General features: G+C 41.8%; 2 protein-coding genes across 16 annotated transcripts in view; one reads left to right on the forward strand and one right to left on the reverse strand.

Moving 5' to 3' along the window:
• Window positions 1–5,689, forward strand: part of mapk10 (mitogen-activated protein kinase 10) — a 31,889-nt gene extending 26,200 nt beyond the window's left edge. For 4 of the 7 annotated variants that reach the window (XM_029444521.1, XM_029444520.1, XM_029444524.1 and 1 more), the window contains exon 14: window positions 1,515–5,689. In XM_029444521.1, coding sequence (XP_029300381.1) covers window positions 1,515–1,657 — 143 coding nt within the window. In that variant the 3' untranslated portion in view covers window positions 1,658–5,689. Of the gene's footprint in view, window positions 1–1,509 lie in introns of all 7 variants that reach the window. The other 3 variants (XM_029444527.1, XM_029444526.1, XM_029444525.1) reach the window with 3 other exon arrangements.
• A 1,154-nt stretch (window positions 5,690–6,843) lies between these two features.
• Window positions 6,844–23,312, reverse strand: part of arhgap24 (Rho GTPase activating protein 24) — an 89,757-nt gene continuing 73,288 nt past the window's right edge. For 6 of the 9 annotated variants that reach the window (XM_029444514.1, XM_029444513.1, XM_029444511.1 and 3 more), the window contains 7 exons: window positions 16,987–17,109; window positions 13,375–13,582; window positions 10,696–10,828; window positions 9,948–10,021; window positions 9,735–9,856; window positions 8,449–9,634; window positions 6,844–8,274 (listed from right to left, as the gene is read on the reverse strand). In XM_029444514.1, coding sequence (XP_029300374.1) covers window positions 8,010–8,274; window positions 8,449–9,634; window positions 9,735–9,856; window positions 9,948–10,021; window positions 10,696–10,828; window positions 13,375–13,582; window positions 16,987–17,092 — 2,094 coding nt within the window. In that variant the 5' untranslated portion in view covers window positions 17,093–17,109 and the 3' untranslated portion in view covers window positions 6,844–8,009. Of the gene's footprint in view, window positions 8,275–8,448; window positions 9,635–9,734; window positions 9,857–9,947; window positions 10,022–10,695; window positions 10,829–13,374; window positions 13,583–16,346; window positions 16,609–16,668; window positions 16,688–16,986; window positions 17,110–19,299; window positions 19,446–23,312 lie in introns of those variants that run through there. The other 3 variants (XM_029444516.1, XM_029444519.1, XM_029444518.1) reach the window with 3 other exon arrangements.

The following is a 23,312-nucleotide window of genomic DNA, read 5'->3' on the forward strand; positions in this document are numbered from 1 at the left end:
CTTGAGTCTGATGCTGAGTGTAGCAGATCATAGACTGTGTGTGTGTGTGTGTGTGTGTGTGTGCACGTGTGTGTGTGTGTGTGTGTGTGTGTGTGTGTGTGTGTCTATGCAGGCAGACACAGTGCAGTGCAGGAGCCGCAGACAGCAGGGTTTTACTGAAGCAGGAAAAACAAAAGAGCTTTGTGCACGCATGATGCCTCACTACTGCTACTGTGTGTGTGTGTGTGTGTGTGTGTGTGTGTGTGTGTGTGTGTGTGTGTGTTGGAGATTTTAACTTCTTTAATACTGTAATTATTATTTATAGAGATTAAATAGTATTTTTTTGTGCCCCACTGTATATTATCTACAATATCATCAGCACATTTAATATCATCCCTAGACGTCATCCCTCACATCAGTCTTTTATATCAAAAGATGGGAGTTCACTGAGTGCAGAGTGCGGCTCTGCAGTACAAAATTAAACAAAGGTTGAGACTTTATTAGCGGTGCCGAAGCAGCAACAAGAGTTAGAATCTCAAACCACAACTTTGACCAAATTTCCCCCGAAGATTAGTCTTAATAAATGTATGATTTAAAATCTTAATTAACCTTCCTTTAGTAATCTGTCTCACTACCACTATTGTGGTTTCAAGTCATCCTTTAACATTTAAACTTACACTGCAGCTGCACGGGGACACCGACAGATATTTCTGATGTATTTACTGTAAATAAATTTACAAGTGAAGTGATTGTTTGAATTCATGCCAGCCAATAATCCTGCTTTGTTCTCCGTTTTATTTTGGGTCAGCTGAAGTACCCACTGGTCTCCATTAAGCAATTACCTCCCACAGGGAACAGACACAAACAGCAGATCTACAGTTTGCCAGCACTTTGTCCTCTGTAGAAAAAAGAATAAAAGAAGGTTGTTTTAATGATTTCCTCATATTTGCAATACCCGAATATTCTCATGCTTCTTAAATCGGGCTTTACTCTTTCAACTCTCATGGCAGAAAAGCAGATTTCTATAATGATTTTCTCACAAACTTATCAAAGAGTCACCTTCGATCCTTCTTTTTGAAAATGTCTGCAAATCCAATGTTCAACCTCTAAACCAGCAATAATATTCAACAACCTTGAATCCACTGAAAAAGTCAGTTCATGCAAAGAAACGATCAAACAGAGATGTCTTTAATGAAGTTTTAGTTGTATTACTAATGAAAGAATAGCATCCGAGTGGACTGATTAAGAGTAATACTGAAACCTTGAAGCAGCTACTTGCTGAAACGTTGCAGCCTTTGACGATATTTCCTGTGAAATCCATCGGACCCAAACCTTACTTACCCGTTTCATTATAGACACACTGTGATTGGTGTTGCTCACGTTGTCGACGTCTCAATCTCATTGAACGAATTCAGCTACAACATTCCTCTGTGTGCACTTACAAAATATCTCTTCTAGTTGTATTTACTGCTCCCGTCTTTGCCAGGACTCTTGTACGTTGTAACCCCTTGCTGCCGTTGATTCCCTTAGCACAGGTGCAGCCGTGAACAGCAGCGAGAGCCTCCCACCCTCCTCCTCCATAAACGACATCTCCTCCATGTCCACCGACCAGACCCTGGCCTCAGACACTGACAGCAGCCTGGAGACCTCTGCAGGACCCCTGGGGTGTTGCAGGTGACTAGCGGCCTGCCTGCGCAACCCCGTGTTCTTCCGAAGGTGAAGAACCCAACCCGAAATGACCGACTGAAAATACGACGACAAAAAAAAAAGAGTAAAGATCAAAATTAATATATTAAGAACAAAAACATGAGTTATGGAAACAGATTCTGAAATGATGAAATCTAAAGCCTGTGCATTGTCATTCATAAACAGCAGTGGTATTTAAACTGAAGTATGTTAATGATCCTCCAGTTGCTTTGCTTATATTACCCCACATATCTTGTATACGCCATCCAGACGAAATGACCAAATGCTTCGACTTGCATCTCCCGTAAAGTGCATACTGGCTGGCTGCTGGTCTCCCAATTACAAAAGCATTTATGCTCCAATCATTGTGGCAAGGTGGGCTGCCATTTTGCTCATCACTAGTGTACAATACATTCTCCTCCTTCCCTATCCAACCCTTATGTAATGACACTGCTGTATTTTAACCTCTAAACGCCCTCATCCCCACCCAACACAATCCCCAATGTAAGGTTGCCTGATTTGTGTGTTTTTATGTGGTTATTCTGCAGGGATATGTAGTCGCTCTCACCCAGAGCGACGCTCCCTGCGCTACTTGTAAATAATGTAATTCTGTACAGCTGAAGGGCACACAGAGTGGGACTGACGGCCAGTACACTGGGAGTTTTTTTTCTGACTAGCGCACCTTGCCACATCACTGCTTTCCACCTCAGTTGCCCCTGCCTATCGCTGTAGTCCTGCATGACTAGATTTAAAACAATGCTAATCTCACTGTATGCTAAAATGAGTCGGTATAGAGACTTTTGTTTATATAGGATGTAAACTAACTCAACTCCAGACATGGGGGGTCTTGTCACAGGATAGGACGAGTGAGTGAGTGAGTGAGTGAGTGAGTGAGTGAGTGTGTGTGTGCGCGCGTGTGTGTGTGTGTGTGTGTGTGTGTGTGTGTGTGTGTGTGTGAGTGTGTGTTTGTTAACCACAGACAAGCCATTACGACATAAGTAAATGTCAAGGCTGAGTTTGGGACTTAAAGGGTCAGTACACTCTGAAATAAATTATTTTGATTGTGCACAGACTTCATTAAATTACCTTAAAGGGGTTTAAAAGTCAGATTTTTGTGTAATGTCACTTCTTAATTTCTCCTGGCAGTGTATGATGGGTCCCTCCACCACCCCACGGGCTGGCCCACAGCCCTGCATGTCATTGTGCACCATTAACCCCTCATAGGCACCTCGGGAGGTTGGTCTGTTTCACTGTGGTGTTCTTATTTATTTGACTATCTGAAACATAGAGGGATTTTAGAAAGAGATACAAATGATACAGCAGGTAGTTTAAAGGCGGGCGATGAGTGTTAACTTTGTAGCGATGTATCGTTTTGTTCTAAAACTCATTTCACTGCACATAAAGAAGGAACTGGATCGAGGCGAGCCAACAGTTATGTAGACTACATTATTTCTTAGCTGGAAGATTTATTTATTTATTTTGATGGATGGAACCTGAATATGGCAAGTGCCTTTTGGAATGAAGCATTGCAAGTGCAGATAATTATATTATTTTTGGTATTTTCTTTCCTCTGCTTCTTCGTTTTCTGCCTTAAAAACTATCCGCATCCCCGAGCCACCAAAGTTGGTCGAAACATTTTATAATTAAAAAAGAAAAACCCCCTGTTCGACCAGATGTTGTCGCTTTAACTTGCGGTGACAGCGACGTGTTGTGGTTTGCGATCAATTTGTTTTCTTCAGATTGTATGGCTTAACACAAATTTATGGTTATGCTAGTTTTTACACAACAACTGCATTGTTAGCGTTGAACTTTGCAAAAGCTTGCGGTGCACTCTTTCTCTCACGCTACCGTCCAATCACGACCAACCCACTGTAAGTGCTTTTAGATAAAACACACTCCAATTAGAAGCAGGCGATCTACGGTGTTAGATGTGTATTATGTGTTAGCTTATTATCCTTAGCTAAATGTTTCTCATTATCTTGGTTTTCTCTGCCATATTCCATGTTCTCATGCAGGCTGTGTGGGTTTATGGGCAAAGAACCATTAACAGATGCTGGGTTAAGAAATAAAATATTACAAGCAAAGAAATAGTTTCTGTCTTAATAATTCTGCCGTTAGACGGAAAGACATTCTACATTAGCTGCATAATAAATTGGTACTTGACAATCAGGTAACTGACAACATACAAATATGAGGTTTCTAGACACTCAAGGTGGCTTACACTGTTTGTTTCTAGCACACCAAAACACCAAAACACCATTTCCAACCATTTCTATGAACATCAGCGTATTTCCTAGTTATGGAAATTGCATGGCTCATATGTCGGCTAGTTTAGAATAAAGGTTCAATCCCAGTCTTGGCCTTGTTAAGACTTCATTGTGATGACAGCACTGTTTACACATTTGTTTCTTAACATTTGATAGTTCACTTCCTGCATGGGGTCTACCTGAAGCGCTTTGTCGCTGTACATACAATGTCTAAAAAGAATCCCTCATCGCATAACTTCTAATGGCTACTTTGTTAACACTCTTTCTGCCTGTGGCTTGTGTACAGTGAACCACACACAGACTTACAGACGGTCCCTTCTCAGAGCTAAGAGGGTGACTGAGGGTGGCGTCTCCAGAATAAGCTACATGCTAGCTTGGCTTTCTGTTCAGGGTCTGGCCAGGGCAATCTTTTCAAAAACAGGGTGCAACTTTAAAACTTCTTTGTGTTTTGAGAATGTTTAGATGAATTTCTCACTAAGGGGTCAAAGTGTCGACTCCCACTGTACACCACAGATACTCACGGTACCGTAGTACAAACACAGAAACATATTCCGATTCCTTTTCTTTCTCTGAATGTGATCTTTTTTATAAGACATCCCTCCAGACAATTCTGTTGTGATCAAAACAAGGTGCTTTTGGTCGTGTTTAACGCGCCTGAAGTGGAACAGCTGGGTTGTCAGCACTGAATGTAGAAATGAATTGTTTCACTCACGTCATTGCTGCTCTGCTTTGTCATCAGTGTGTGTGTGTGTGTGTGTGTGCGTGCGCGCGTGCGTGTGTGATTTCAAATGAACCAGCATTCAATACAAACTGTCTGTAAGGTTGAATTGGAAGATGTGATCTGACATCTGGACAGATTATTTAACAGTTCACGTTTTCACATTTTCCTTTCAATAAAAGATTTTTTGCGGGATTGCTTTTAAGAATGTTTGACGGAGAGTCGGTGGAGTCGTGTGTTTGGAAGTAGTTCATGTGTGTATTCACGTTCAGTCACATACACTTTAGGATTTAGAAATGTGTCAACACCCAATCCTGCTCCTAATTGTTTTTGTTACAAGGGGCTTAAAAATGATCTCTTGTGGATTCAGGGTTAGCCAAATTAATTTTGATTCGTCTGTAATCCGAAGGTGGCTGACTCGTCATTCAGCCGTAATATTATTGCCAATTTGAAGTCACAAGTTAAGATGCATCTTGTACTCAGCTGTGCCAACATCAAATCTTTGGACTCAGCACTTGTGTCCCCCGGTTTATTGATTTTCACCTCTTTCTTTCGAGTCATATTGTAAATAACAACAACCCACCAATGCAATAAACACTATTGCACTCAGACAGGGAGGCAAGCTACTGCAAGGATCAGGTGACGCTAAAATGTTTGAAGTCTTTAAGACTGAAATGTGAAACTTTACAAAGATGAAACCCTGTATAGCTCATCTGAATCAGGTGACGTTGTTCTTCAATTCTTTTACGATTCCTTCTCTCTCTCTCTCTCGTTTCTTTTACTCCGTGCTGTTTTAATGAAACATTCTTTTGACATTGTCAGGTTGAAAAAAAAAAAAAAGAAAAGAAATTGTATCTGTTTCACGCTGATCTCAAAGCTTCAGGCTCTAGCGTTTCAAATAAAGTCAAAACAAATGCAAAAGAAAAAGAAAAAAAAATTACTGAAAGCTGTTACTGTAAACACAACATTTTAAAGGAACTGTGTATGTAAAAATAGTATATGTATGTGATTGAAAATAAACAAAATCTTTGATCTTGGACAACGGAGTACCTTTTCTCTTTTACCTGCAGTTATTTGCAATTCAATATGTTGGATTTCCATGTTTGTTTCTGGCCTCTCTTCCCCATGGGAGCCATCCGTCCAAACTGTGACAGCGAGTCGCACCTACACACTTTCAGACTCTCAGTTCAGATGGACACACAAGATGAGAGCTGGCATCCATTAGTGGCAAGCAGAGTAAACATGTTGCCTGGTGGTGCAGGGTTAAAAGCAAATGCTCTGATCTCTCCCACTTAAGGGTTAAATTCATATTAGAGGTAGGAAATATGGTGAAATATACATAGAGTCAGATTCCCGTATATGTTTTGCACTGTGGTAACTTGTTAGGAACTAAAACCATTGCGGTTTTAAAAAAAATTATTAACTGTAAAAGAATCCATAACCCAAAGTCCTTTGTGACAACCTTAATATCCACTCATTCATTATGCTGTATGTGGGGGTAACCACAGTCTGTATACTCGCCACACCTTGAGAAACATTCAATAACAAAGAGAGACTCACATAAAAATGCATTTTTATTCATATTAAGTCTTTTTTCTTTTGTGTATCGTGTCATGAAACTATTCCACTATCGCAGTCCTCCTCTCCCTCCTGCCCCGTGTCCATAATCTGCTCTTTTGTGTGGAATTCACAGAACGAGGTGCCACTGTCAGCTCGGCTTAAGCCCATTACTTCCCGGTGGAGGGTGCAGAATGAGAAGCGCAGGCTCCCACCTCCCTCCTTCAGTTGTTCAGGCACTCCCCCCTTCCCCCCTCCCCCTCCCTGTGCACATTCCAGATGTCCTGCATTGACCAGCAGCAGGTTTAAATGGGTCCTGGTCTTCAGAGGAAGAGTAGCCGGCAGCAGCTCAAGATGTTTTGTACCCATCAGCAAATCCACACCGTGTGTATACATTTGGCTTAAAGCTACATAAATACACTCATAAAGACTTCAACGATATGCGGTCACTTTACAGACAGACATTGACTTATTGTACACCGGCCCGCATGGACTCATGCATCATCATGCACACACACACACACACCACTTGCTACTGAATCACGTCTTTAAATGTCGACACTTGATGCTGTAATCTTCACAGTTATGACTCACAAACACAACTCTGTGTTGATGCAGCTTGTTATTCTGTGCTGGTTTAGGATAACAACATATTGTGTCAGGTGGATAAATTGTCAAGACGACTACACAAGGAGTGTTTTTTTTTTTAAACTGGCATTTCGTTTTGCTCCGAGACTTTAAATCCCAAGAGCATTTTGAGAATGACAGCGGCGACACGTCTGGTAATGGGGAGGGAGAACGATTTGTCAACTGAAATTCTGAATTTACGACCGAGATTCTTTATTTTATCTGGGATTCATGCCAATGACCCATCGTACAAGTCTTAAGATTTATCTTTACAAGCTAGAAAAACATTCTTCAAATCAGTATCAACTCAATACGTGCCATATCCATCTGAATATGCGTCAAACCACAGTGCAGACTAACGATTATAAAATATTTACAGTGCAGGCTCTTTTTTTGTTTTTTGGTCATTGGGTAAATGAAACAGCACAGAAGCACAGGCACATATTAAACAGTTTATATGGTGCACACATTGACCGACAGGACATTCAGTACCACCTTGCTGAGACTAAAACAAACATGTAAGTGCAAGGAGAAATCTTAATATAAAATATCGCACATTGATAACTTTGCTTAAATATCAGATAACATGTATTACTTTCATTTCTTTTTACATACACACGACACTATCTGCATTTATCTGCATTGCTTCCGTCTATGTACATGAGCAGATATATAGAATTACATGGAACAATAAGATGTTTTTGGTTAGATTTGTGAATTAAAGATAGGAAGGCGTTTTTTTGCGTGGTCTTCACGTGTTTGCAGGTCCGAGGTTTTATTTATTTCTTTGCCGAACATAACCTTTTCAAACACATTGCCTTCCCTGCTATACGCCTCTAGGAGCTAGAGTAAAAATAATAATAGTACCGTGTATCTTCATAGACTATGGTGTGCCTTTACTCCTCTTTCCAGTCAGATGAGTGACGACCACCAGTCTGAGAGCCGTTTAAATAACGCTGTATTTACAGATAATGTCAGTCTGGCATCACTCCAGGTGATGTCTATATTTATACAGGTGGCTTGCATTAGCCCTACACCTCCTACTTCTTAAATTAACATGCCATTAGCCTTTGCATTGTAACTTCCCAAATTTCCCTCAACAACCAGCAGCCAAAATCCTGTTTGGAGCCCCCGTAATGTTCCCGTCATGTAATAAACCATTGCGAGTCTCCGCTTCACTGTATCCAGATGGTGTTGTTACGATCTGGTCGGCGGGGGTCGGCGGCTGGGGTGCTGCCAGTCGCAGTGAGGTCACTAAACGTGGAGAAAAACTGTTCCATCTCTTTCTGCAGCATCTGATTGCGCCGCTCGGCGTCGTCCTTGGCGCGCTCGGCGTTGCGCAGCTTGATCTCCGCCATGGTGTACTTCTTCCTCTCCTGGTCCAGCTCTTCGTGGAGGCTCACCATCTCCGTCTCCAGCTCCAGGTTACGCTGCTCCAGGCTGCAAAGGGAGGTCAACGCATGTTTAAGGAGCTTAATGTAATATATAATGTAACATCACACCACTTCCAGTCCTGTTTTATGGTTCTACAACAATAGTTTAGCACTTGTTCCTTTACAGACATGTATAGCTGTCTTGATCGTACAATTACAGTATCTCTGACTATTTCTTTACCTTTTTATCCTGGCGTCGTACTCGGTCTTCTGCTTGTGCATCTCCTGTTTCAGACTGGCCACTAAACTGTGCAGAGCGCTGTGAGTGCCGGGTCCATTACCGACAGTGTAACCATCACTGTTATCACTACTGCTGGTGCCCCGACTGCTCCTCCCTGCTCCATCTCCACTTCCTTCTCTGTTGCTGTTTCTGCCCTCCCCCTCGCCTTTTCCACCAGACTGGGGAGGCTCATTGTCCCGTGTCGCTCCATCCAGCTCTTCATAGTGACCTCCGTAGAAGTCCTGCTCAGGGCAGGTGGTGGTGGAGGAGCGACAGGAAGTGGAGTTGTCAGGGAGAGAGATTTCACAGGAGGAGGTGGACCAGGTGGCGCTGTCGACGCTCTGCTTGTCCTCGCAGCTGCTGTTCAGACACGTGTTGGTGATGTGGTTCTGCTGCTGCATGTTGTGATGGTTTAACTGGACATTATCATACGTGGACAGACGGTTCTGATTGGACGTTTGATCCCCGTGGGAGCAGTCGCGCGCTTTGTTGTTTTCGCGTAACGTGACGCAGCCATTTGGTACCCATAGACCGTTGCGGCCGTTCAGACTCCCTGTGACCAAGTCAGTGCCTGAAATGCCCATGCGCACAACTCCAGTCCCGTTCCCTCCGGAGCCGCTTCCACCCGTCACGCCACTGGTGCCCATTTTTGTTCCGGAGCCTTTGAGGGTCCCACTGCGCCGCACCGGTAAACTCCCACCTCCAGTCAAAGTCTGGCTCTTTTCTTGACTGGGGTCTGCAGACGTAGAGGAGCTGAAGGAGCCGTTTGTAACAATCCCACTGCCTTTACTGAAAGCCGGGTTCTTTTTAACAGTCAGTGGTGGACTACGGGTGATGTCAAAGCGTCCTATGACACCATTACGAGGGCTCGTCGACCGCGGGGAGACGCCGTTGTCTACATGTTGGCGGTGCGAAGGAGACTCTGGTGCTTCCCAAACACACTGCCGCACCACCTGTGTGTTGTTGTTCTCAGTGTTCTGAGACACCGTGGTGACGGCGGAGGTAGTTGTGGTGGCTTGTCCACGTTGTAGCTCGATGTTGTTGTTGTTGACCAGCTCGAGGGCCGTGGGGCTCTCCTCATCAAGAGGGAATAGCACGTCGTGGCGACCAATCAAAACGGCCATGAGCTGCTGGACCAGAACAGTACCTGACAACATGAGACCACAAATCATCATCTATACTTCAACATGTGCGTACAAGTAAGCTCATCGTTCAGCGACACGCACGTGACCAGCAGGAACACTGACCTTCCATAATGGCAACTGGATCCTCAACCTTCGGCCTCAAGATATTTGGCCCAAAGACTGTGGCCAAGTTTTGGACGCTCATTTTATTCACCCCTGAATATGACTGGACTTCATCTAGAAATCTGGCAAACAACAAAAGAAAAACCTTCAACTTTTAACTGTTCAATAAAGTCACAATTTGAAATATCGTCCTCTTTAACAATCTATGAATACCTGCAGATGTACTTGAGAAGGTTGTAATTCACAGGAGGTAGATTTTCCACAAGGTTTCTCAATTCCTTCATTCCCTGCAGATGATACGGATACTTTTTAGGTAACGAGGAGTTCAATCAACAATTCATACAACAAGTTATGATCAATTGTGGGCAATTTACAGCGTCATCAAATACAACAATCGCACGGACAAAACAAATGTCAAAGATCCTTTAAATAGATATGTGGATATGGAAATATGGTTGTCTTTATGAAAGGATGATTTATATACTTTCAATATGTGAATCTGAAGTGAGCCCACAGGACCAACTATCCAAGGGCAAACTGGTGACTTCTGCCAGACACTTTTTAAAAAAGAATATTGTGAATTTGGCTCACTGTGTTCGTTCTTTAGTTCAATCCTAGGAGGTTTAAAAAGGTAGTGCAGCACTAATCTGTGCTTGAGGTGGTAAAACTTAAATATAACATCCACGCACATGCATACACAAAAAGGCACAAACTTGGGGTCTTAAGTAAAAATGAGTAAAAATGTTTTTTTAGAAGCTGTGAGGAAGTCAAAGACTCGCCCCCCCCCCTGCTGTGAAGCACTGAAAGAAAGAAAACGTATTTAGAGACCAGCTTTAATGCCACAGAGCAGGACTTTGGATGATTTATGTCAGAGCTTCTCGTGGCTCACTCCTGCTCCGATACAGAATATAAAGTATGTAAGGTATAGGTAGGGAGAAACTCATCAAGTACTCTTTCTTACCATTTCATCATCTTTGCTGAGGAGCTTGGCAGAGGCCAGAAAGTCATCGTACTTGTGGAAAGGGACGACGGGCTCCGGCAGCTCTCTGAGATACAGCTTCAGTAGAGAGGCTACTGTATGCACATCTGTGTTACTGCAGAGGGACAAAAGACAGATAGAGATGGAGACGGGGGAGGGTTGAGGTTATTATTTATTATGGGTACGTGGCATGGAGGCAAACACAAATCAACACGAGTACTCCAGCGGCAAGAGGACTGTCGGGGATGGGTGGAATCGGAAGGGAAAATAAATGTAAATACTGTAAGTGATGCAACAAATTAAGCGTAGAATTTAAAGGAATAGTTTGACATTGGAAAGAAGAAAGAAGATTGATAGATATGAAGTGAATAGCAGCCATTTCACATAACTAAATAGTAGCTCACTAATTAACATGTTATATCTCACTTCTATCCTTGTTTATTTAATCCATACAAAAAATTAAATGTATCATAACAACCGGCAGCTGAATGTAGGTTTATATTTCTAAGAATTTTTAGTGGGAGAATCAAACTCAAGCAAGCGTACAGGACATAAGCAACATAACGACAGACAGGTAACAACAGACACAGGGAACAACAACAGCAGCAGCACACTGATCTGCCAATCGGCAAGAGGATTTCCAAGGTAAGTCACTAATGAGCCAACGAGGGGCAGCTGGTGAGGAAGGCAGGAGGTCATTAGGGCTAACGAGGGAATCAGCAAGGTGAGGGACAGTTAAGAACAAAAATGGGACATGGGTCGAGACACAGGAGGGCGTAGATGTTGTCACTGCATAACATGAGTTGTGTTAAAGCAGACGTAGGAGGGCAGAGATGTGTCATGGCTGACAAGATGGTGTCATTTTGCAGCCTGTGTTTCTAGGAAGTGGTGAGATGTTGATGTATGTAGGCCTCGGTCCTGACAGACATATCCCAGGTTATTTATCGTCATCAGAGTAGATGGTGGGTGTGAAAGAGGTAGGAAGAGCAGCGAAGAAGAGCTGTGGACGTGACATGTCCCATCACTCATGCGTTTCTCTGTTGAGTTATGGATGAAGGTTGTCACATTAAAAAAACAGCTGTGTGTCGCAGTTCAGCCACACACCACATAGTATGAAGGCAGATTGTAACCCCGATTTAGTTGCAAGATGCCGAACATCTGGACAAATGTAATTTATTTTTCACAAACAAGAAGGATGAAGGTGTAAATTGCCCCTAAACAGCTGATCATGCCAGCATTTAAAACAGTGGTAGGCTTATTATGTGACCAAATCAATGGCGTTGCCACCAACAGAGGGCGAAGTACATCAGCAGACTGTTGTGACAGCCTTTACAGTTTGAGGGAACAGAGGGCCAGAAAGCTTAAAACGGAGGAAGCTAACTTCTTAGCTAGCTACATGTCACCATCCACTTTTATTTAACCCCACCGTCGCAATACATCGTTATGAGGGAGGAGTCGAAGGCACACTTATTTCTCTGACAGCTTTTTCAATCTTTTGAACATAAAGATGTATGATGCTCATGCATATTTGTGTCTGTAGCCTACTGCTGCACAGTACAGAGTATTCCATATGCCATTAAGCTTCTAGCACTGCCTATTTTGTGATGACAATTAATTGAGCTGTTCCACTTTCTGGTGCGACGGCGCCTATACAAGAGGGCGAGAGAGATGCCAATCAAACGGATCTTATCCCAGTCACACAGCCTCGAGGAGAGGAAAGTAACTGTTCAGTGCTTTAATTAGATAAATATTTTCTCTAATCATCTTTTTGAACATGCATAAAAAACTAGATTTCAGATTTGACTCCAGATGATTTGGTTTAATAATTCTAGTATTGATATCTACCACCTAGAAAAAGATGTTCTTAACCGACCTGTGACAAACGGGGCTTTTTTCTCCACAAACGTTTTTGTGATTCAACTAACGACATTAACGACTGGCTCCGTTTCAGGCGTCGGTCAGCCTCCTTGAACTAACAATTTAATGAAACGCATCCGTCGTTAACCTGATTAATTACACCCGTGTGTGTTTCCTGCCAGGGCATTAAGGTGTCCGACGTTAGATCACCGCTTTGTACTGCTGTGCTCTGCAGTGAAAAGGGAGAATGAACACAACGATTTCCTTCACTTTCACAAAAGAAATCCCTTCTCCAATTTACCAGCTGTGACCCCCCCTCAGTGTGGCGAAGGCAAAGCGCCCGTTAACCTCAGCACGTGCATGGCGTTCAAAAGGAGAATAAACTGTACATGTGTAAGTGGTTCACACAAACTAAACATTCTTTCTATGATATGCATTTACTGTGCAGTGTGTATACACGTACATCAATATGTATTGCGTTTGTTACGCTGGCTTGAATTGAGTCAGAATATTTTTTTATTATTTCATTTTTAAGAATTTTACCTATCGTCTTCGTTTGCCACAATGTATGTGTTGTGTAATACAGGTTTCCAATGCAAAACCGGTATTTAAAGCCTCTAAAATTAAAGTCTCTGTGACTAAATCCAACTAAATCTTATGCCCTTATGGAATTCAGGCCAACAGGAGCCCCCCCCCCCCCGTGGCTCCAGAGGTGCAGAACCAGTCAACGGTGTGAACATATCAACTTCCCATTAAAATGCACTGAAGAAATCCAAGCAGCCAGTACACTTACGGTTTCCTTACCAATCAAAAGAAGGTTTTTCTCCACAGTCAAAAGCATCCTGCAGCTCTTTGACCAGGTTGGCCTGTCCGGGCAGCCTGAATAGGCCCTCCTCCCGAAGGCCCCACTGCCGTATGAAATCCACACACTGCTCTACCAGCATAGGGGCCAGCTTGTTCCCAAATCGGCGTTCATAGCGCACAGTTTCCTCCAACTTCTGGCCGAAGATCCCTGAAACGCAAGACAAAATGTTTAATGATTGTAAGAGTTTGATAAATGCTTCAAAACAATTGGCTTATTCTGTTTTACCCCATATTTGAATACTTATTAATTTGATTTATAATGGGAGAATAAGATAACCCCAGCTGTTGACCATAAATCAAACAACTCCAGTGTCTCCTGGTTTCATCACAGACACAGATTTGTTTCCCTCTTTGCAGCTAAAGCTAGGGTACGATTCTGAAATTACCAACATTTTGGTTTAGCCTTTGAAATATTAATGCCGTTTAATATCCTGCACTATTTAACTTTCTCTCTTGAAGTGAAAGGAGCATTTATCAAAGACTTGGAAAAAAAAAAAAAACATTGGCCTAGCGTCTGCAGCTTAAGGCACATCAAAGAGAGCAGTTAAATCGATTGGAAAAAAAATAATTCTGATAAGGCCGGATAGACAGTCCAAGCTAAGAAATATGTACACCCACAAAGCCTTAGTCTGATGATCAAATCTCTAACTTCCTGCTGAGCACCTCTAGCCTTTTGTCTGAGGCAGTCGGCGTAAAAAAAAAAGAAAAAAAGACTTGATTTCCATTTACAGCCGTCTCATGTGGATGCAACACAAGAGGGGATTAAGGCAGCCTTCCTGGGAGATTTGGATCTGCATACTTTTCCGGTCTCCAGAGACAGACAGAGGCTACTCACACATATGCATACACGTTGTACGACAAGGTAGCGTACAGTGACTGAATCAAACCGAGCATACCAGGATCCTCGTGCTTTTGACAGCATTGGACACAGCAAGAAATGGCTTGAAACCAAATGGTGTTTATGTGAAATTGTAGCTTAAAATCAGTGTTTTAGTGCAGAAAATTATTCAAAATGTGGCTTTTTTAACTTAACTGATGCAAATGCTTTAATACATTTTGCATTAGCAAGTTGCTTTTTCACTACATCATGGTATGTTGTCATACTCACCCCTCTTGAAACCAATACTTGCAAGCTTCCGGAAGAAACGCCTATTAATAAATTTGTGATAAGATAACACACCAGAGGTGCAGAATTTAAAGTGTCTGCCTTCAAGCATTTTCCGAAAGCAAAACAAAGACTCATCAGTTTGATCGGTCAGTCAAACTGTCTTCATTTTTGTTTTGTTTTCTCACTGGAAAAGAAGCTGCTCAGAAATTAACAGTGGAGTCTTGTGTTCCTTTTCTCTCCCCTGGGTGCGTCGCTTCTGGGACTTTCCCCCTTCAATCTTTACAGCAACCCAAACAAGAAAACACTAAATAAAAAACCCCCAAAAATAGTTGCAGCTGTGTATTCCAAAATGTTAAGACGGGTCAGTGCAATGAAGATAAGTCCAACTCCACCAGAGTGAAGAATGATGAATATCCTCACGTATCGAAAAGAGCATCAGAGAACAAACGAGAAGAAAGAGTTCATCGCACCAGACGTTCTGTTCTGGTCATGAGTCTAGGAATGTTTTCCCGGGTCACATGTATCCGTGTGTGTGTGGACCAGCTTATGAAGAGTGTGTGCATGTGTTTATGTTTGCTGGCTCACACCACAATGACTGCTGCACATAAGAGCGACACCTCCACTCTGCGAACACTCAGCAGGTTCCTTCAACACTCAGGTACACACACTCACGCACGCACTGAAGTGAATACTAACTGTATATTAGGTTGAAAACAGTGGCTGTCAAATATGAAACAGACGTCGGAAATGTCAGAATGATTGGAGGACATTGTCTGCGGTAACTATTTTTGTCCAAATCAACAAATAAAACGTCCCATAAAATCTAAAAACTACACGGCAGGAATTGTGTTTTTAGTATGAAGAACATTATACAATAGTCCTTTTAATTTACCACACAGCATTAATCACAAACAGTTCAAATTAAAAGGCAAACGCTTTACATACAAACAATTGGTAATTACCATGAAATAAATCTCCAAAGATCCAGATGGAGAGGCCACAGCTGCACATTTCTCAAATCATCTGACTTCAAACTCTCTCTCGTCCAACTGTTTGTTCAAGCTGGCCAGTAATTAAATGAAACATTATAGCAATCGTTCAGCACAACTTGACAGCCAAACTTTACCGGCTCCGAGCTCTTCTGTGGGTCAAACACGGGCTTCGTTTTGGGAGCTCCCCTCCCCGTCTGTCACTCTCTGAACAGAAATTTTTTAATCACACTTCAACAGCCAATCAGAGCTCAGTTAGTCTCTGCTGCTACTGCAAAATGTGAAAGCCTGGAATATGTGTGTGTGTGTGTGTGTGTGTGTGTGTGTGTGAAAGCCCGGCTCCGCTCTAAATTGGAGCCACCTTTCTTGTGGCATCTTTGACAAATGGCTCGTCCTTTTGAAGAGCAGTCAACTGCAATAGACATCAAACTCCCTGCACTGAAAACAGAGGGGCCAGCTCAGCCTCATCCATTCACTGTGTCACAGTGAGCTGCCCGAACTGCCCGTCCGGTCTCAAATGCCGCACTTGTGCCCGGCTCATACACAATGTAGGCCAATGTCTGCCAGTAAAGTCAATAACAAGCCGTAGCGGCGCAGCAGGACACTCGGTAATCATCACACTGATCCCAGGAACAACTTCATGAGAACAATTACAACATCCTGCTCTTCAGCTATGAAGCACAGCGTACTTGGGGATTATTACATCACCATTGTTTGTTGCTTTATTTGAAGCATGCAACTGATTTTAAGACATTACATTTCCTTTGTTCATTAGCTTGAAAGAAATAAACGACCCGAAAATGCGAAATACTTGCTTTTATGGTGGATCTTGTGTGAGCTGCCATTGTCAAGGTTGAAAGGAGTCAAAGTTTGCCGTCTTGCTACGGTCTAAAGAGCCTCAGTGTTGTTGTTTTATGATCCCAATAAAAATAGGTACAACTCAACCCCGTCCACACAACGTGATTTGTTGACGTGCAAATTAATGGCGTGAAAACAACGTCCAGTGTGTAACGGCCTGAAGGCAGTTTATACATCTCGTCGTGGTGAAGTCAAGTATTGTAGTGATGCAACATGTGGCAGGACACCCACCGTATGGAGTGAAACATGGAGGATGAAAAGAGGAATCTGATGCATTACCTGATAACAGACTTTGAAGATACAGTGCTATAAAAGATACGGTAAAACATACCAGGAAATGACTTCTTAATCCCGTCTCTCATGCACACACAAATGGATTTATGTTACACTTCTCATTGTGCACAAGGGAACTAATGTCTGTACTTTTAAAACAAAGTTAAACAGCCTCTGCGATATAAAGGATGTATTTTGTCCGTGGGACCAGACTACACACACACTTTGATGGCCTACTGGAAACTTTGCAAGTCATCCAAATGAATTATCATCAAGTTAACAAGTTATTTAGCTCATGAAAACAATGCTTGTGTTTGTACTGACCGCCACCAAAAGGTGCCCAGATGACCCTGCGGATCGTCTTCACCCAATCCTCCATGTCATTCTGGGTGCTGGCCATAAGAAGGTAGGTCTCATGGTTGGCTGTCATCCGCTCTCTGTCTCCGCCTGTTCAGATAAAAGAGACAGAAACATAGAGGATTACAATATCATAGTGGATCGTAACCGGACTCTAACTAATAGACACACGATGTCTCCTACTTCACTCGGACGTAAGGAGAAGCTTTCTCCCTTCAGCAGATCAATGTGAAAACATACTTCAAGTGTCAGACTCTCAACATAAATCATTCTGCACAGTGAAGCTCAAACATCCAAAACGAAAAAGGCATTTTTGAATGGAAGGTGACTCAAAGGTGAAGCATAGTGTGACCTCTTGGTAACCAACACACACACACACACACACACACACACACACAGTAATGAATCAAAAAGAAATGTTTATATCTCTGGGCAGAAGTGTATGTTCCATTAAAGGCTGGCTCAACTATCCTGTTGTGAGTGGTGGATAATGGCCAGGAGCACTCTACTGTCATGTGATACCGGACGGATTGGAGCAGACGGTCTGGACCAGTTTCACATAACGAATCCTGTTGCAGCGATTACTATGACAACAGAACCATGTGTACGGCTCCACTTCAGCTTTATTGAGATGAAACACACAAACAAACGACTCATGGCATTTCAAAAGGATGCACCTGCTCCATTATAGGAAGAGATGAGCTATTAAGAGACAAATGGGGTGTCACACATCCGGTGAATTATTCATGACTTTGACCACTGGGGATCCTGCTCCATTGATTGCATCACAGGATGAGATCTGTGTGTCGCATAGAAGAAATATTTATAGACTGCTACAGCACAACATGACAGATTACCAATATAAAGTCCTAATGACTTGAAACGAAGCAAATATTTATACTTGTACTGTTTTCTGATGCAAACCATAATAGTCATTAGTTCAAGTTGTTTAAAGTGAAGTTCATTGCATCAGGATTAAAAAACAAAACAAAAACACATTTAATTAAAAAAACAATTTCCCCCCCAGAAAGGTTCTCCTCTCCAATCTGTCAACAAATCATTTAATGTCACTTTTATCAATGTCACTACCATGAAGTAACAAACATTTAGGCTTCAGGACTTCAGTTCAAAATGTAAACCATCTTTGAAGAACCGGACTCACGTCAAATTATCAACATTTTATGGTGGATCACATGGACAGCTATATTTGGAGCCGGACAGGTGACACTGATGCTCCCTGTCCGTCTTAGTGAGATCTCATTAGCAGGCAGCATATGCCAGGGTCTGCCCATGTGACATTCTACATGTTCACGATGTTTATTCACTTTACAGACAATGATGAAGAGTAAGAGATGAAGAGTCATTATACTTTAATAACTCATTCTTAATCCATTACAACGTGTTTCTGGCATTTTATACCTCAGGCATAATTTAGCAGGTAGTGATTTAGTGTTTGCAAGAACTCAGTCGGTCCTATTTAAGGAAACTAGTTTGTTTGGCTGAAGATGACGACAAACGTCAATATTCATCTTCAGAATCACTAACATTTACCTAAACATTACTTTTACTGCACATTTTGAGCATTTCCCAACTGCTCCTATAACTCAATGCTGATACTAAGCTAAAAAGGTTAGTATGTAAATGATTTGCTGCTTGTATGCATTTTATATAATTGTAAATGGAATATATATATATATATATATATCGTTTTGACTCATTGAGAAAACTTCAAGCAGATTCATCGATAATGAAAATAATCGGTTACAATAGAACTGATGCTGCATAATATAATTAATCTATTTCTGCACTTTTAAAACTAATAAAATGATCTTTGAGTCTTTTGTTTCCACAACTATGACACTTTCTGTGAAGATCAGGTTTTAAAAGGTTTATACACAAGCAGCCAAAACAATTCATGCATCATCCATATTGTGCCTGGAGTAACAGTGGAGATGCCTAAATTAAAACATTCACAGATAAACTCTCACATTAAATACGAAGTTTGAAGTTTTGAAGTTAATGATCTGCGTCCGGGCAGCAAGTCCTTCCTTATAATATTAGACCAGTTCCCGCTGTACCTGATCCAGTAATTAGTCACTACCCGCTATTGACTTGCCCCTGAGCTCCCATGAAATTACACCTTACACAGAGTAGACAGACACACACATGGTTAACTGTCAATCACACCCCAATCTTTCCTCTCGCGAAGCAACATTTGCATTTAAACCATTTGTCCCATTCATGACTAAAACGTAAACAAAGTGGGCAGCTTCAGCTCACCTCTTAACAGCAGGAATCACATCCACGATGCATTTTCATTTTTCGCTTCCTCAATCTGCGACGCGCAACAGATTTCCAATGCAGCTTTTTGTCAACAAAGCGAAACGACGCACTGCTCAGCCGGTAAATGTGCGGCTCACTCCGCACGTGTGCGTTCTTCAGGCGGCGGAAAAGCGGCGTCGCTCCAAAATACCTCCGACAAGCTTCACGCGAGATTATGAACCTAAAGTCCTTTTGTAACAAACTCCTCACACATGTTGATAAAATAATGGATTTAATCCTAAAACGGAGAGAGTAAGAGAATATCGAAGTGTGTCCAACTGTGTGGGAGGGACCGTGTGAGACAGACCAGGGCCGTGCCAAGCTTTTTTAAGGGGCCAAAGCAAATCAGCCCCAAACCCATGTTCCTATGTAAATCTTTAAAACATGTATAAATATAAAACAGTGGCACTGTTGCTTTAAGTAAACTTTACTTCAATAGGAATACATTGTGCATTTATTGTGGACTATTTTCAGCTGTGGATTAATACAAAGCAGCAAACACTGCAGTTAATCGAATGGCCACTTGAGGCTGGCTCCAAAAGGGAGTCAATCTCTATAGACCTCCATGTTAAAAGGCCCAACTTCACAGCAGAAATAAACATGTTTGCAGCCTGTTTCTGTCTCTTTAGCTAATTTCTCTATTCATGACAACGGTACAGGGGATGAATCTTATATATCAAGGCTTTAAAGTTACGCATTATTAGGGCCGTGGTCACTTTGAGTGACAGGTGCCGTCTCAGGTCGCTCGCTGTCTGCTCTGGTGCGTCACACAGGCCACATCAACTCCACCGATGATGCCCAATTTTGGATTAGCCAAATGCACTTTTAATGGGATTTATTCACAACAACAAAACTAGAGACCATCTTGAGATGGGATCACACCAGCCATGACGCCAAAGTGGGCCAGAGGCTCAAAGTAGGGAATGTGGAAAGGGCACACCTGTATTGAAATAATACAAATGCAACATAGAAAGTATTTAGATTATGACAATTTCTCACAAAAAAAAGCCATAAATGTAACTTTCAAAAACTGTTTCATACTTTAATAGATAATCCTCAATAATTAAATGTAAAAGTATTGATGACTATGACATCTGGCTGGCATTTTGTGACCTTGAGAGAAAGAGATGCAAAGTTCATATTAATTAAGGAAGCTGTAGCAACAACTCACATCTGAGGTTCCCACGTCACAGAAGGTGCAGGCTATTTTTGCAGTATTGTATTAGGCTGTGTGTGCATTTTGTTGTAAAATGTGTGCTTTGTTTAATTACAAAATTGTAACAATGTACGGGCATATTAATGCACAAGTATCACAAGTGACAACCTTTCAAGCGTAAAATGTTGCTTTCTATAAAACGACCCAACTACCTTCGGTAATGTCGGCCTACACATTTGGTTTGAACGTCATTATCCTCATCAGGAACTCATGTGTTGACCAGTGAAGTGCATGTGTCAGATGAATTCCACAGTGACACCAATTAGTCACATTGGCCAATTTGGCACGCAAAAAGGTTTCTCAGTCACATTTGCATTGATTGTCATGCAAAGTAATTGTGATTCCGTGGTGCCCCTGGGATTGCTTTTGCACACATTTAAAAATCAATCAATCAGTCCTTTCTGTTCCTTTACTTGCCTGGAAGGACTTGATTTCCTTTTGGAAACAACCGTTGTGAAGCTATTAAAAAAAGCGTGCAACAGGATTATACAGCGTACCGTTGCTATTACAACCCACTCCTGTTCCTCCTGTCATTTCCTGTTGATACTCAATTTTCTTCCACAGTGGCTGAATTGGCCACATTGTTTATAAAGACAAGTGATGTCAAACTTACTTAGCACATGGACAACTTCCTGGACCAAACCTTCAAAAGCTGTGAGAGAGCTGTTCCTGAGATCTCTTTATAGACTGAAGAACTTTTGCTACGTAACCTGTATTACTAGTATTAGCATGAATATTAATCCTAGCACCTTTACATATCACCTCTCAGGAAACAGACTCATCAGGAGCAGCAGATTGATGTACATCCATTCTTATTCCATTTGAATAATAAACCTAATCCGAATTACTTCAAAAGATGGCAATACAAGTGACAACAAAACAATACCGGCAATCTTTGTGTGCATGTCCAGACAGTCACTTTTATTGTCTTGCAGAGATGCGTCAGTTTGATAAGAGCTTAATTTAACGAAGACGTTTATAGGAAAAACTGACTCAACTGTAGCAGCTGCAATGATTATGTCATCAGTTTGTGAATGACAGGGGCTAAAAACTGCTCCAGGAGTTAAAGAACAGTGTGTCATTTGCATACCTGGCAAAGATGATTCCATGTTTTTTTTTTCTTCCGCTAAATAAAGTAAAAGTATTTTTACAGCACAAGTGCTAATGGTGAGAGCCTCATGTTTATATACACACACACACACACACACACACACACACACACACTTGGAAAAGAACAAATATCAGCTACTCAATGGTCGGCAACTTTCTCAGCCATCAAGATTTTGATCAATTAAGCTTCAGAAAGATAAAAGCATTTCTAGATCAAATATCATCTCGTCACCTGTAGGTAAATTGTCCACATCTGTCCTGTAAATAAAATAACTGGAGGCTGGCCTTTGATACATTATTTATGCGCTGTGGTGAAGCTGCCTGCAGGTTTTATTCTCCAGAACACAATTCTCTGTGACTGGCACCACCAAGTATAAAAAAAAACAAAACCTAAATCATTGATTCTTAAATGAGACCAATCCCTGCAGGAGTCCCCTGTCAGAGATGTTCGAGGATCTTTACTTAAAGCACCACTAGTACCTGAAGAGACAACCGTGACAGCTGTCACAATTCCCCTGATTCACCGCGCTTCAGCACACCGCTCCAAAGTTTTATAAACTCAGCGGTGAACAATTGTCGGCTTTACGGAGGCGTGCAGACTGGTACTTCAGAGGACAGCTTGTATTAAAGAAGGATTCCTTATTCACCTTGAGACTCGCACCTAAGGAAAGAAAGTTGAGGAAAAGAGAAAACGCCACACCCTTTCACATTTCAACTGTAATTCTAGTGACAATACGAGAGGAGCATGGCTTAAATACGAGGACTTACTTTACACTTAACTTCTGCTATTTACATACGGGAAACACTGTTCTCCTATTGCATCATGCTACACAGATACAGAGGTTAATACGACTGTATATACAGCATTAAACAAACTGAAATTAAACACATACATCTTCTTTTATTACATTACCACCTCTGGATAATTGCGCTAACATGTCACTGATAACTGATAATAGCTTCCCTCTGTGCGTGTCATAATAAGGCTACTATCAGAGTTGGGTTCAAACAGCTGTTCACTCCAGTTTTGACCACCGGCCTTAATAAGCAGCCGATCCCAGCTGCAGACTAGTCTTTAACTAATGGCTCAACAACAGGTGGGAGACAACAAAGGATCCCACTGTGCTGTAATTGCTCACAAATACTTGGAGCCCCGCTACACTTCACCCTGACCTGTACCTCTGTACACAAGTCCTGTATGATAACGTGCACATGTACGGTGCTGCATTGGATGGTAGGAATCACAGAATAAATGGTTATAATTATTAATCTTCTACCGATCAGCGCCACAGGATGAGATACTATGTAGAACTTTCACATACTGCTACAGTAGAACTTTAAGAAGAAATATCTAGCTAGCTGTTTCTCCCTGCCTCCAGTCTATTCGCTAAGCTAACTGTCTGCTAGCCGTAGCATCATATTTAACAAACATCAATATTTTTAACCAACTTTCAGCGAGAAAGCCAATAAGCCTATCTTCCAAAATATAAAACTGGTCCTTTACTGTGGTCTTTACTGAAACCTTATAAAATATGTCTTTCTACTTTCATAACAGTCTAGCAATGTGATGAACTTTATGCTCACCTCATTGCAAGGTTCTACCAATAAATATTATGGTGAGAGTATTTTCATTTTGGCAGACATT

Source organism: Cottoperca gobio, chromosome 12, assembly GCF_900634415.1.
Source record: "Cottoperca gobio chromosome 12, fCotGob3.1, whole genome shotgun sequence".
In the NCBI taxonomy this organism is placed as follows: Eukaryota; Metazoa; Chordata; class Actinopteri; order Perciformes; family Bovichtidae; genus Cottoperca; species Cottoperca gobio.